This window comes from Pelodiscus sinensis, chromosome 25, assembly GCF_049634645.1.
Source record: "Pelodiscus sinensis isolate JC-2024 chromosome 25, ASM4963464v1, whole genome shotgun sequence".
In the NCBI taxonomy this organism is placed as follows: Eukaryota; Metazoa; Chordata; order Testudines; family Trionychidae; genus Pelodiscus; species Pelodiscus sinensis.
The window spans coordinates 23028943-23041704 of NC_134735.1; the positions used below are offsets into that span (position 1 = coordinate 23028943).

The 12762-nt window shown below is 46.8% G+C and overlaps 1 protein-coding gene across 6 annotated transcripts in view; it reads right to left on the reverse strand.

The window, feature by feature from the left end:
* Positions 1 to 12762, reverse strand: part of EYA3 (EYA transcriptional coactivator and phosphatase 3) — a 148268-nt gene that overhangs the window by 87464 nt on the left and 48042 nt on the right. For all 6 annotated transcript variants that reach the window (XM_075908770.1, XM_075908768.1, XM_075908766.1 and 3 more), the window contains one exon: positions 529 to 572. In XM_075908770.1, the coding sequence (XP_075764885.1) occupies positions 529 to 572 (44 nt within the window). The remainder of the gene's footprint in view (positions 1 to 528; positions 573 to 12762) is intronic.

Below are 12762 nucleotides of genomic sequence, written 5' to 3' on the forward strand. Positions count from 1 at the left end.
CCAATTTCTCCACATCCTTCTTGAAATGTGGTACCCAGTTGAGGCCTAATGAGTGCAGAGTAGAGCGGAAGAATGACTTCTAATGTCTTGCTCACAACACACCTTTTAATGCATCCCAGAATCACGTTTGCTTTTTTTTTCCAAAAGTGTCAAAGTGTTGACTCATATTTAGCTTGTGGTCCATTATGGCCCCTAGATCCCTTTCAGCAGTATTCCTTCCTAGAAGGTCACTTCCCATTCTGTATGTGTGAAACAGATTGTTCCTTTCTTCCTTTCTAAGTGTATGCTAATGTTGTTTCAAGATTTAGCATTCTTATAAAAACTCATTGTGTCTCAAAGAATATTTTTGTTTAAAATAGAAATTTCTCAAACTTATGTTACTTTCCAAAAGGAAAATAAATTATGAGAAACCCATGTCTTGTGAAAAATGCACACAGCAACATGCACCGGTTTCTCAGTTGAAGCATACAATGAAAACAAGAAATGGACAATTGGCCTACACTAAAATCAAACTTGGTACTTACGCACCTTAAGTCTTGTTCTCCAGATTCCTGCATCTTGGCCTTTTTCACCTGTAAAGATAAAAATGTTCAGACACACCATGAGAGAGATATGTCCTTGACAATCTCTGTTTACAAGTGACAGGCTGCAGTTAGAAGCTACTCATTGTTGCAATAGAGTTACTATTAATAGTTGTTTAAATTCCATAATGCAACCTGTAGGCTCACTGATTTAAATAGCTGCTGCCACCCCAGAATTTGTTTGCAAGGCTGATTTTTTTCCTCCCTGCTCCTCCCCCCAATAGACTCACTCAACACACTTTTTTGCAATTGGATATTCAAGTCCCAAGGTTTAGTAGGGACCTTTCTTTGTAACCCAAGGAACTCCATGAAATTCTAAAACATTCCTGTTCTGAACAGATCAAGCACTCAGACTGCGATGAACTAGATAATGCCCGACACAAGTAGTTTAAATCATTTCTTTGTTCACAACAGTAGCAAATCAGACATTCTGGCTTGCATTTCAGAGTAAGAGAAATTAAACTAGCATTTAATATTGCATCTGCGGATGGCTTACTAATTTAATGTTAGCATGGTGTACTATTGTAGGGGGAATCAATATAAACACATATTTGTCAGTTACTTCTGGTCCAAAATGAACTAGAATCCTATGAAGGCTTTGTGTCCTGTTTCCACTTTAGAATGTTAATAACTTCAGCTTCCAGTCCCTGGATCTCACAGCATTCCTATTTAAAATCTCTTAATCTTATCCCCTCTGAGACATCCTCTGAGACATACTCGCATTCCAACTCCCCTTCCATGCCACGCAGACTGTATCAGAATGGACATAACCCAGGATTAACCCTGGACGTCACTTCTTTCAGATTTCTCTCTAGTCTAAGCATGGTGATTGGTTATCACATGAATTTTGGCTCTTTTCATGACAATAAGCAAACAGCATGCTCATGGCACAGAGAGCAGGAACGTCCAACCTCTTCAAACAGAGTCAAAATGGTTCAGAAAGGGCAAACTGCCCCGCTAATTTGAGGGCAGTCTCCACCGCCTCCACTCCCTTTGGGCCAGCCAGGTGTCAAAGCTGGGGAGCAATGGCTGACTGATGTGGGATGGCTGAGGGGTTGTGTGGGCAGGATAACTGCCTTCCACTAGCTCTTCTAGATGGGGCACAGGCTCAGGTACACCCAGATGAGATCCCAATCTGCCCTCTTTGTGGGCCTAATTGGGGGAGCCCCTCTCCCCTGTCATACAGCAAGTGGTCCCTGGAGAGACCACTGCGCAGTGACTGCTCATGGCAGAGGTTCCAGCTCTGCCAATCACCTACTATGGAGGTGGAGACGGGAGGCTATTATTAGCAGTACAGGCACCTGCACAGTAACCCAAGCACAGACTTTCTGAAATGCTCGGTGCTCAGCAGCTCCAATTTGGGCACTTTGGGCTGGATTCTCAAGAGCATGCAGAACCCAGGGGACTCCTCAACATGCTGAACTGAAAATTGAAAAGCTGGCCTACGTGATTAAGACTGAAGCATTCTAGAATGGCCCTGCTTTGTTACAGAGAGCTGAGGTGTGCATTTACGATTCTGTCAGGAAACTGCTATACAGAATGAGTTAAAGTAACTGGGTATCTTGCCATCCCAGTCTTCCTGTAGATGTAGGTGGCCGGAGGAAAGCATCCTTCATACACCCTTCGGTGGGGAGCTTATCCCTGCACATGTTCAGAGGTGTGCAGGAGTTATACCCTACCTGGGAAGATCACCTCACCAGCTCTGCAGGACTCCCTGCATGCCACAAACCAGGCCATAGTGCACGTCAGTAATGGGGAAATTCAAGTCGCTTAATGTTTGAATTAAAAAACCTGCTTAGCTAATGTTCTGAGGGTCATGGTTCCAAGGTTCCAAGTTGGGTAATGTACGCAGAACGTGCAGGGATTCCACATTCAGATATCCCAAACTATTCATAGTCTCCATAACTGCACACAGACAGACTGAAGGGGGAGTTCTGAGTCAAGCCTCTAGAGGTATGATGGGCCCAACAGCTACAAGAAGTGAAATCACCTCCTTGTTTGAATCTTCATGTTTTCCCCCAAAGCAGCTTATCTAGTTTTCTTCAAAATCTTCTGAAACATCTAACTCTAGCACAGGATTACACATGGGAAATTTCAATGCAACTGGTTTAACTTTGGAGATATTAGGGCACTGGTCACCAGTAGATCTTGGAGCCTCTGACAGGTGCCTGACTGGTTTGGCCAGGACCCTATCAAGCGCTGGCACTTCAGTTGCCCCTCTACCCACTGTCATGCTACTCCTGCTCTGTGCCTTGGAGCTGCCCTTCTGGGAGCCTCCTGCTTCCTGTACACGGTGCGGGAGGGAGAAAGGGGGAGGTTAATGTCAGGGTGTCCCTCCTCCTCCTACTTCTGTACTCTATCTCCACACAGACAGAAGGGGATGATGGAAGGAGCTTGGCAATGCAAATCTCTGTCACTCACACAGTGTGTGTGTCTGTCAGTCTCACAAACACTCTGTCCTTCACTCATCTCCCAACCCCACACACACGGGAGGTGGTTGTTACTCCTTTTATCGCTTGCAAAGGGGGTTAGTTTGGGGTTTTGACTGGTCTGTGCCCTTCATAATTTTCATTTCTCTTACGCTTCTTTGAGCAGTGGGTTCTAAAATGCCAAACCAGTCTTGGCTGCAGTAATTATCCGTATGGTAACTGCTGCTCCTGGACGAGGCTGGCATGTCCCTCAGCCCCTGAGAAAGGCAGAGCACAGGGTCTCCACATGCTGTCCTTGCCTGCAGACACCACTCCTGCAACTCCCATTGATCAAGAATGGGGAACCATGTCCAACAGAAGCTGTGGGCTCAGTGCCGGTAGATGAGGGGCAGTACATGGTGCCATAGAGCCATTGCTGTACATGGAGTGTTACTTACAGGGTCAGGTCAGGAGTAATCCTGCCTTAACTCCACTGCTTCACCACCCAGAAGCCATCTCAGTTACACTGAGCCCAGCCTGAGCCTGCTTCCTGAACCCCAGTTCCAGCCCTGAACCTCCACCTGCACCCAAACTCTTTGCACCCCCCTCCTGGACCCCAATCCCACATTCTGAGCTAAGCCTAGAGCACCCTCCCACTCTCCAAATTCCATGGCCCAGGACCAGAGCTTGTACCCCAAATCCCTACCCCAGCCTGGTGAGGCTTGGGGAGGAAGGGAGATGGAGTGAGCAGGGTGAGACCTCAGCGAAGGAGTAGAGCAGGGGCAGAGCCTCAAAGGAGGAGCCGGAAGGAAGCAGGACAGGGTATCTGGGTTTGCGGTAGATCTTACATTGTGCTTAAATTGAAAAAGTGATCTTGTAGTTAAAAAGGTTGGAGACCATTGCATTAAAGGTACCAGGGTCACAGTAATTGTATAGGGAGGAGCTGAATTTCAGCCTCCACTATGGAGATAAGCAGTCTCTCTATTCCAGTGGTCCCCAACTGTGCCCGTGGGTGCCATGGCGCCCGCCGGGGCCGGCCTGAGCCACTCTTGCTCCTCGAGCCCCAGGCGCCCAGCAGCCCCAAAAGGTTGGAGACCACTGCTCTATTCCATAACAAAACCACAAAGGTTGTTACTAGGGATGTTACAGAGCCATTTAAACAATTAACCGATGAAGCCTGGGCTTATTGGTTAATCCAAAAGACTACATGCATACACAGCCTCCTGCTGCCTCTGTGTCAAACAGCAGAAGGGGCAGGAGCCAGTGCCCGTAGGGTGCAGTATTTCCTCCAATCTGCACGGTAACACAGCCCCACGGCTGCTTAGCGAGCCCAGCCCAGCCGGGGGCTCAGGCCCCGCACAGAGCTGCCTGGCCCTTCTCCCTCTCACAGCAGCAGCTCCCTTCTGAGGACAGAGCAGCCCATCTCTCCCAGCAGATAAGGAGAGGGCATCGGGAGGAGGGAGTGGCTGGGGGAGTCTGTGGGCCGGCATTTTGGGGTGTCCTGTCTCCCAGCTAGGCTGTGGCAGTGTGGAGAGGAGGAGCAACTTCTCAGATTACAGCAGCTGCCTGTTGTGAGACACCCAGCTCTCTCCCCCTGCCCTGTGCTGAGTGGGTGAGGGGTGAGAGGGTGCTGGTATTAGTAAGGTGGGGGTGAGGACTGAGTTCGGGGTGCCCTGACTCCCATCTGGGTTCTCACTCGCAGCACAATTGCCCACAGCTTCCAGTTCAGAGGAAAGGCACAGGACTCTCTCCTGGGATGGGGGGGGTGGAGGGGAGGGGAGGAGAGCAGGCTCCATGGGGGGGTGCCACAATTTCAGCTGGGTTACACTGGCATGCTGGGGTGTGTGGCTACATGGGAGATAGGGTGGTGGGGAAACGCCATTGTCTCAGTGTCAGAGGGAGCTTAGTACAAATACATCTGCCCTTTTCCTGTTGAGGCTGGAGTGAGGAGGAGTAGGTATTAATTACCAAATGATTGGTGACATGATTACAAAGATGTGAAATATGCCAAGAAAAATATTATTGGGGAGGGGAGGGGGGGGGGGAGAGAATAATGTAGCACTCTGCTATTTTCCACTGTTAGACTTATAGAGCAAACACTAAACAGTGAATCTTCTGCCATTCTAGACAAAAAAATTTAACACATATTTCCCTAGTAACATAAGAACGGCCAGACTGGGTCAAACCAAAGGTCCAACCAGCCCAGAATCCTGTCTGCCAACAGTGGCCAATGCCAGGTGTCCCAGAGGGAGGGAACACAACAGGTAATGATCAAGCGATCTCTCTCCTGCCATCTTCTCCGCTCTCTGACAAACAGAAGCCAGGGCCACCACTCCTTAAACATCCTGGCTAAAAGCCATTAATGGACTTAACCACCATGAATTTATCTAGTTCTCTTTTAAACCCTGTTATAGTCCTAGCCTTCACAACCTCCTCAGGCAAGGAGTCCCACAGGTTGACTGTGTGCTTTGTGAAGAACTTCCTTTTATTTGTTTTAAACCTGCTATCCATTAATTTCATATGGTGCTCCCTAGTTGTTATATTATGGGAACAAGTAAATAACTTTTCCTTATTCACTTTCTCCACACCACTCATGATTTTATAGACCTCTATCATATCCCCCCTAGTCTCCTTCTTTTCAAGATGAAAAGTCCCAGTCTCTTTAATCTCTTCTCATATGGGACCCGTTCCAAACCCCTAATCATTTTAGTTGCCCTTCTCTGAACCTTTTCTAATGCCAGTATATCTTTTTTGAGATAAGGAGACCACATCTGTACACAGTATTCAAGATGTGGGCGTACCATGGATTTATATAAGGGCAATCAGATATTCTCAGTCTTATTCTCTATCTCTTTTTAAATAATTCCTAACATCCTGTTTGCTTTTTTGACTGCAGCTGCACACTAGGTACACTATATCTACTGGATCCCCCTTGTCCACATGTTTGTTGACACCTTCAAGAACTCTAATAGATTAGTAAGGCATGATTTCTCTTTACAGAAACCATGTTGACTTTTGCCCAACAAAATATGTTCTTCTATGTGTCTGACAATTTTATTCTTTACTATTGTTTCAACTAAATTGCCCGGTACTGACGTTAGACATACCGGTCTGTAATTGCCGGATTGCCTCTAGAGCCCTTTTTAAATATTGGTGTTACATTAGCTATCTTCCAGTCATTGTGTACAGCAGTGGTCTCCAACCTTTTTACACCCAAGATCACTTTTTAAATCTCAGAACAGGTGAAGATCTACCGCCCCACCCCTTCCTTGAATCCCCCCCCTCTATATTATCCTCCTGTCCATCACTTGCTATCCCCAGCCCTTACTTACACACTCTGATAAACAGTTTATTTTTAAATTATGCGATACGTAAAATTAAAATCATGTGTTTATAGTTATGAAATAAATGGTCTGTTTTTTATTCATGCTATTTAAATCTAAAATGAAGCATTTATAATTATACATTTTGTGGGGACAGAGTTCTGCGGCTAGGGACAGGGGAGAGGGAATAGGGTGCTGGGAGGGGAGAGGATAGGGTTCTGCAGCAGGGGACAGAGTGCCAGTGGGGACAGAGTTCAGGGAGTGGGGATGGGAATGGGGACAGAATTTAGTAGCTGGGGACAGGGGAGTGGGGACAGAGTTTGGGGAGTGGGGACAGGGGAGTGGCTGAGGACAGGGGAGGCAGAGAGTCCCTTGCATCTCCCTCCTCTCAGGATTCTTCCCCCAGGGAAACCAGAGCGTGCCTGCCCCTGGGCCGACCCCACACGGCGCAGTGAAGCCCCGTGCGCTCCTCCCCCAGGGCCAACGCCCCCCCCCCGTGCAGGGAAACCTGCGCACGCCTGCCCAGGGGGCCGCCCCCCCCGGCACAGGGAAGTCCCGCACGCACACCTGCCCCGGCGCCAAACCCGCCCCCCCCCCCCCGCGCAGGGAAGCCCCACACACACGCCTGCCCCGGTGCCACCCCCGCCCCGTGCAGAGAAGCCCCGCACGCATGCCTGCCCCGGGGCCAACCCCTCTCCCCCCCCCACGCATGCGTGCCGGGAAACCCCCTGCGCACCTCCGCGGGGCTGACTCACCACTCCTGTGCAGTGCAGGGAGCCAATGCTCCCTCCCGCAGTACACCTGGCAGAGCAGCTAGCGCACTTCTGGAATTGCCGGAAGTGGCGCTAAGCTGCAGGATTCTGTCCATCCCCGGGAAGCCGACACTACCTCCATTTTCACTTGAGGTAAGCAGTGGGGCTTCTCGGGGGTGGGAGGGAAATGGGGGCGGGCCAGACAGGACGCCTCGCGAGCGACTGGTCGAGGCCTCACAATCGACCAGTAGCTCGCGATCGACCTGTTGGTGACCACGGGTGTACAGAAACTGATTTAAAGGCTAGGTTACAAACCATAGTTAATAGTTCTGCAATTTCACATTTGAGTTCTTTCAGAACTCTTGGGTGAATGGCATCTGGTCCCGGTGGCTTGTTCCTGTTAAGTTTATCAATGACAATTCCTCAGATTTCTCACCTATAAAGGACAGGTCAGGTTTGGGAATCTCCCTAACATCCTCTACTGTGAAGACTGAAGCAAAGAATTCATATAGTTTCTCCACAATTACTTTATTGTCCTTAAGTTCTCCTTTTGTATATCAATCATCCAGGGGCCCCACTGGTTGTCTAGCAGGCTTCCTGCTTCTGATGTACTTAAAAAACATTTTATTACCACCTTTTGAGTTTTTGGCTTGCTGTTCTTCAAACTCCTTTTTGGCTTTTCTTATTACATTTTTATACTTAATTTGGAGGTGTTTATGCTCCTTTCTATTTTCCTCACTAGGATTTGACTTCCACTTTTTAAAAGATACCTTTTTATCTCTCTCTGCTTCTTTTACATTGTTGTTAAGCCACAGTGGCTCTCTTTTAGTTTTTTACTGTGTTTGTTAATTTGGGGTATACATTTAAGTTGGGCCTTTATTATGGTGTCTTTGAAAAGTGTCTATGCAGGTTGGAAGGATTTTACTCTAGTCACTGTACCTTTTAATTTCTGTTTAACTAACCTCATTTTTGCATAGTTCCCCTTTCTGAAATGAAATGCCACCGTGTTGGGTTGCTGAGGTGTTCTTCCACTATTTGATCTGAGGAAGTGGGTCTGGCCCACGAAAGCTCATCATCTAATAAACCATCTTGTTAGTCTTTAAAGTGCTACATTGTCCTGCATTTTGCTTCAGCTACACCAGACTAACACGGCTACATTTCTATCACTTTCCCACCACAGGAATGTTACATGTTATTATATTATGGTCACTATTTCTAAGTGGTCCTGTTATAGTTACCAGGAAGGAAAGATAAAGAGCTCGCTTTTGGCATGTTCAGTTGTTAGAAAGCCTGGGCTACAATTTCATTTGTTTGGAGAGAGACAGCTCTAAAGCAGAGAAGAGGGCTGAGAATGTCTGCATTAGCACATCTTAATGCAGGATCTGACTTCACTTCTATTGGTGTTTTTTCTATTGTAAAGTATTTACACTGCTTTTGTAGATAAGGATTCAGGCTTTAATGAATGAATAGTGGAGCAAACCCTAGAGCTCATGACTTCGCGTGATTACATTTCAAACAAAAAAGAATTAAACAACGAATAGTCCTGCAGTCCCTTAGAGACCAACAAAAAGTGTAGACAGTATCATGAGCTTTCGTGGATACAACCCACTTCTTCGCAAAAGCTCATGATACTATCTACATTTTTTGTTAATCTCTAAGGTACTGCAGAAATATTCATTGTTTTTTAATTTTTTTCAGTTACAGACTAACACGGCTACCCCTCTGAAATTTCACACTAAGTTTACACAGGTGTTAATGGCTTACAGTAAGAAAGAAAAGGACTTTTAGCAGATTGTTTTGGAGTGTTGTAGATATCTGGTACTTTTTTTTATAATTTTACTTTATGGCCACTTGGTTGATTTATTTATATAGCTGTTTTCAGTATGCCCCATTTTGGTGAGTTTACTAGCTTGAGTTAAAGCTTATTGCAAATCTATCCTAAACTGTTCTTATTTCAAAAGTTTCAGAGAGGTAGCTGTGTTAGAGTGTAACTAGAAAAATTTAAAAAACAACAGTCTTGAAGCTAGGGATATTAAATATCAGTTAATTGAATAGTCAATAAACCTTGTGAATTCTTATCGGTTAGTCAACTATTCTATACTCCCCGGGAAGCCCCTGTCCGGGGAAGGGAGAGGGGTCAAAGCTCCCGGACCCGGCATAAGCCAGAACTGAGCCAAGCTGCCTGCCCACCTGGCTCCTAATACACTTTAAATGAAGAGCCGCAGCAGGGGTAGGTCCAGGACGCAGTGCAAGCTGGGCTGCTGGTCAGCCTGCTGAAAAATTAACTGGCAAGGGGTGGGAGGGAAATGCATGTAGTCTGTAGCATTAATCTATAAGCTTTTGCTTACTGGTTAATCACGTATACTATTATATCCCTACTTAAAGCACCTTAGAGAGACTAACCATCTACATCTTTTGTTAGCCTTTAAGGTGCTGCAAGACTATTCATTGTTCTTATTTCAGCTAAACCTCCAAGCCAGAGAAGATCTTTTTCTCCCTGTGGTCCCTGGCTATATTCTTAGGTGTGTCATGCCAGCCAAAGACAAAGGGACAGCTCGCTTCCCATTGTTTTATACATTTTACTTTGGACAGGAACTTTTTTTCCCCCTGTCCCACCTTCCATGGAAAATTCCCTGGTCAGTCCCTACCAGTTGGGGTGGTCACATCTTTCTAAGGCCAACCACTGCTCAGACTTAAAGGAGACTATTTACAGGTCATCACCCAGACACTGAGGTGTCCAAGCACTGGAAACTCCTTTGATGGCTTTCATTTGCACATTTAAAACCATAAACCATTTCCTATCCCATAGTTCTAACTTTACATACAAGAGTGATACATACACCAAAATAAGCTCTACAGATCCAGCAAGCAGACATTAAAACTGATTGGTTACATGAGGTATTTTGTCCAAAGCATCTTTGAGTTGTGCATATTTGTATCCATAAGTCAATTTCATAAAGCATGGGGGGAGGGAAACAGTCACAACATGTACTCCTAGAATAGCATTAATTTTTTTATTTGATTTTTCAATAAACATCTTAAGCATTGCTCCTTGTTAATTATCCCTCGTTTTAATATTTCTTCTTCTTCCATATTTATAAATGGTTTCCAATGTATGTTTATAGCTAGATTTCTTTGTTTGAACTCGTGGTGCACATCCACACACAACCTCAGTATTGGTGTTGCACATGAGACATTTCAACCCTCCCAAAAGATCATTCAACCTGTCTAAGAATGGAAAATGTTAGAGGGAACACTGGTGGGGAACCAGCTTTTGAGCCAGTTCCCCATGAGCACCAGATCCCATGGAGCTGCCCCTCCCCTGCTTTGCTGCCTCTGATATGAGTGGGGAGCCAGCTTTCAAGTTGATCTTCCACATGTACCAGCTACGTGGAGCTGCCTGTTCCCCCCCTACCCTCCTTGCTGGCTCTCCACGAGATCCGGCTTCATGGAGACGCCTGACCCTCCCCATGCGGTTGCCAAGCAGGATGCTGGAGCAGCCTCTGTCCGCAGGAGGGGAGTTTACACTCCTGTGGACTTTATGAGCACATAAGGAGGGTGTTACCTGCATAGAAGTGTTACCTACCATGAGAACTTTGTGAGCCTTGTCAGACCTCTCCAAGATCTACCCCTTGCATTCCTGCTATTTGTGGCACTCCTGCCAGCCATAGAAACTTGGGGGGATGTGGAAAATGGTGAGTGCTGAGCGAGGGGTCATGGGGGAACTGCAAAGAGCGATGAAGGCGAGGTGGGAGAGCTAAAAGGGAGTGGAAGTACTTCAGTTCTATGCTAATCAATCTTCCATGGAGTCCTGCTGATGCGAACAACAGGAAATATCTCTTCTTTCCCTGCCCTTGAGCATTCCTTTACCACACAGACCACATTGCTCCTGGCAGTTCTGCTCTTGTACCCCAGCCAGAGAGCCATCCCCCACAATGCATCACTCCAGAAAATAGCTGATTCTTCACCTGAAAGCCAGGTGAGGAATAGAATTATAGATGATTAGGGTTGGAAGAACAAGATAATCTAGTACAAGCCCTGCAGGACCAACCCCAACTAAATCATTCCAGCCAAGGCTTTGTCAAGTCTGGTCTTAAAAACCCCTAACTATTAAGACTCCACCATCTCCCTAGGATTGCTTCGTCATAATCCCAGTGAAACAGTTTTTCCTAATATCCAACCTAGACCTCCCCTACCACAACTTGAGACCATTGCTCCTCCATCTTCCATCTGTGACCACTGAGAACAGCCTCTCTCCATCCAATTTGAAACCCCCTTCAGGTAGTTGAAGGCTGCTATCAAATCCCCCACACTCTTCTGTAGACTAAATAAGCCCAAATCCCTCAGCCCTCTCCTCATAAGTCATGTGCCCCAGTCCCTCAATCATTTTCCTTGCCCTCGGGCAGAACTGCCTCCAATTTGTCCACATCCCTGCACAGAATCACAGAACCATAGAGCTGGAAGAGACCTCAGAAGGTGATCAAGTCCAGCCCCCTGCCCTAGGCAGGACCAATCCCAATTAAATCAACCCAGCCAGAGCTTTGTCAAGCCAAGACTTAAACACCTCTAGGGATGGAGACTCCACTACTTCCCTAGGGAACCCATTCCAGTGCTTCATCACTCTCCTAGTGAATAGTTTTTCCTAATAACCAACCTGGACCTCTCACACCACAACTTGAGACCACTGCTCCTTGTTCTGCCATCTGTCACTACTGGGAACAGACTTTCTTCATCCTCTTTGGAACCTCCCTTCAGGAAGTTGAAGGCTGCTATCAAATCCCCCCTCACTCTTCGCTTCTGCAGACTAAACAGACACAACTCCCTCAGCCTCTCCTCATAGGTCATGTGCTCCAGCCCCCTAATCATTTTGGTTGCCCTCACTGGATCCTCTCCAATGTGTCCACATCCTTTTTGTAGTGGGGGGCCCAGAAAACTAGACACAATACTCCAGATGTGGCCTCACCAGAGCTGAATAAAAGGGGAATAATCACTTCTCTGGATCTGCTGGCAATGCTCCTCTTAAAGCAACCTAATATGCCATTAGCCTTCCTGGCTACAAGGGCACACTGTTAACTCATGTCCAGCTTCTCATCCACTGTAACCCCCAGGTCCTTTTCTGCAGAACTATTACTTAGCTGGTCGGTCCCCAGCCTGTAACAATGCTTGGGATTCTTCCGTCCCAAGTGCAGGACTCTGCACTTGTCCTTGTTGAACCTCATCAGATTTCTTGCGGCCCGATCCTCCAATTTGTCTAAGTCACTCTGGACCCTATCTCTGCCCTCGAGCGTATCTACCTCTCCCCCTAACTTAGTGTCATCCGCAAACTTGCTGAGGGTGCAATCCATCCCCTCATCCAGGTCATTAATAAAGATATTGAACAAAACCAGTCCTAGAACCGAACCGAACCTTGGGGCACTCCATTAGAAACCGACCACCATCCTGACCTCGAGCCATTGATCACTACCCTCTGGGCCTGGCCTTCTAGCCAGCTTTCTATCCATCTTACCATCCATTTATCCAATCCACATTCCCTTAACTTGCTGGCAAGAATATTGTTGGAGACTGTATCAAAAGCCTTGCTAAAGTCAAGGTATATCACATCCACTGACACGTCCACAGAGCCAGTTACCTCATCATAGAAGGTAATCAGATTGGTCAGGCACGACTTGCCCTTTGCGAATCCATGCTGACTATTCCT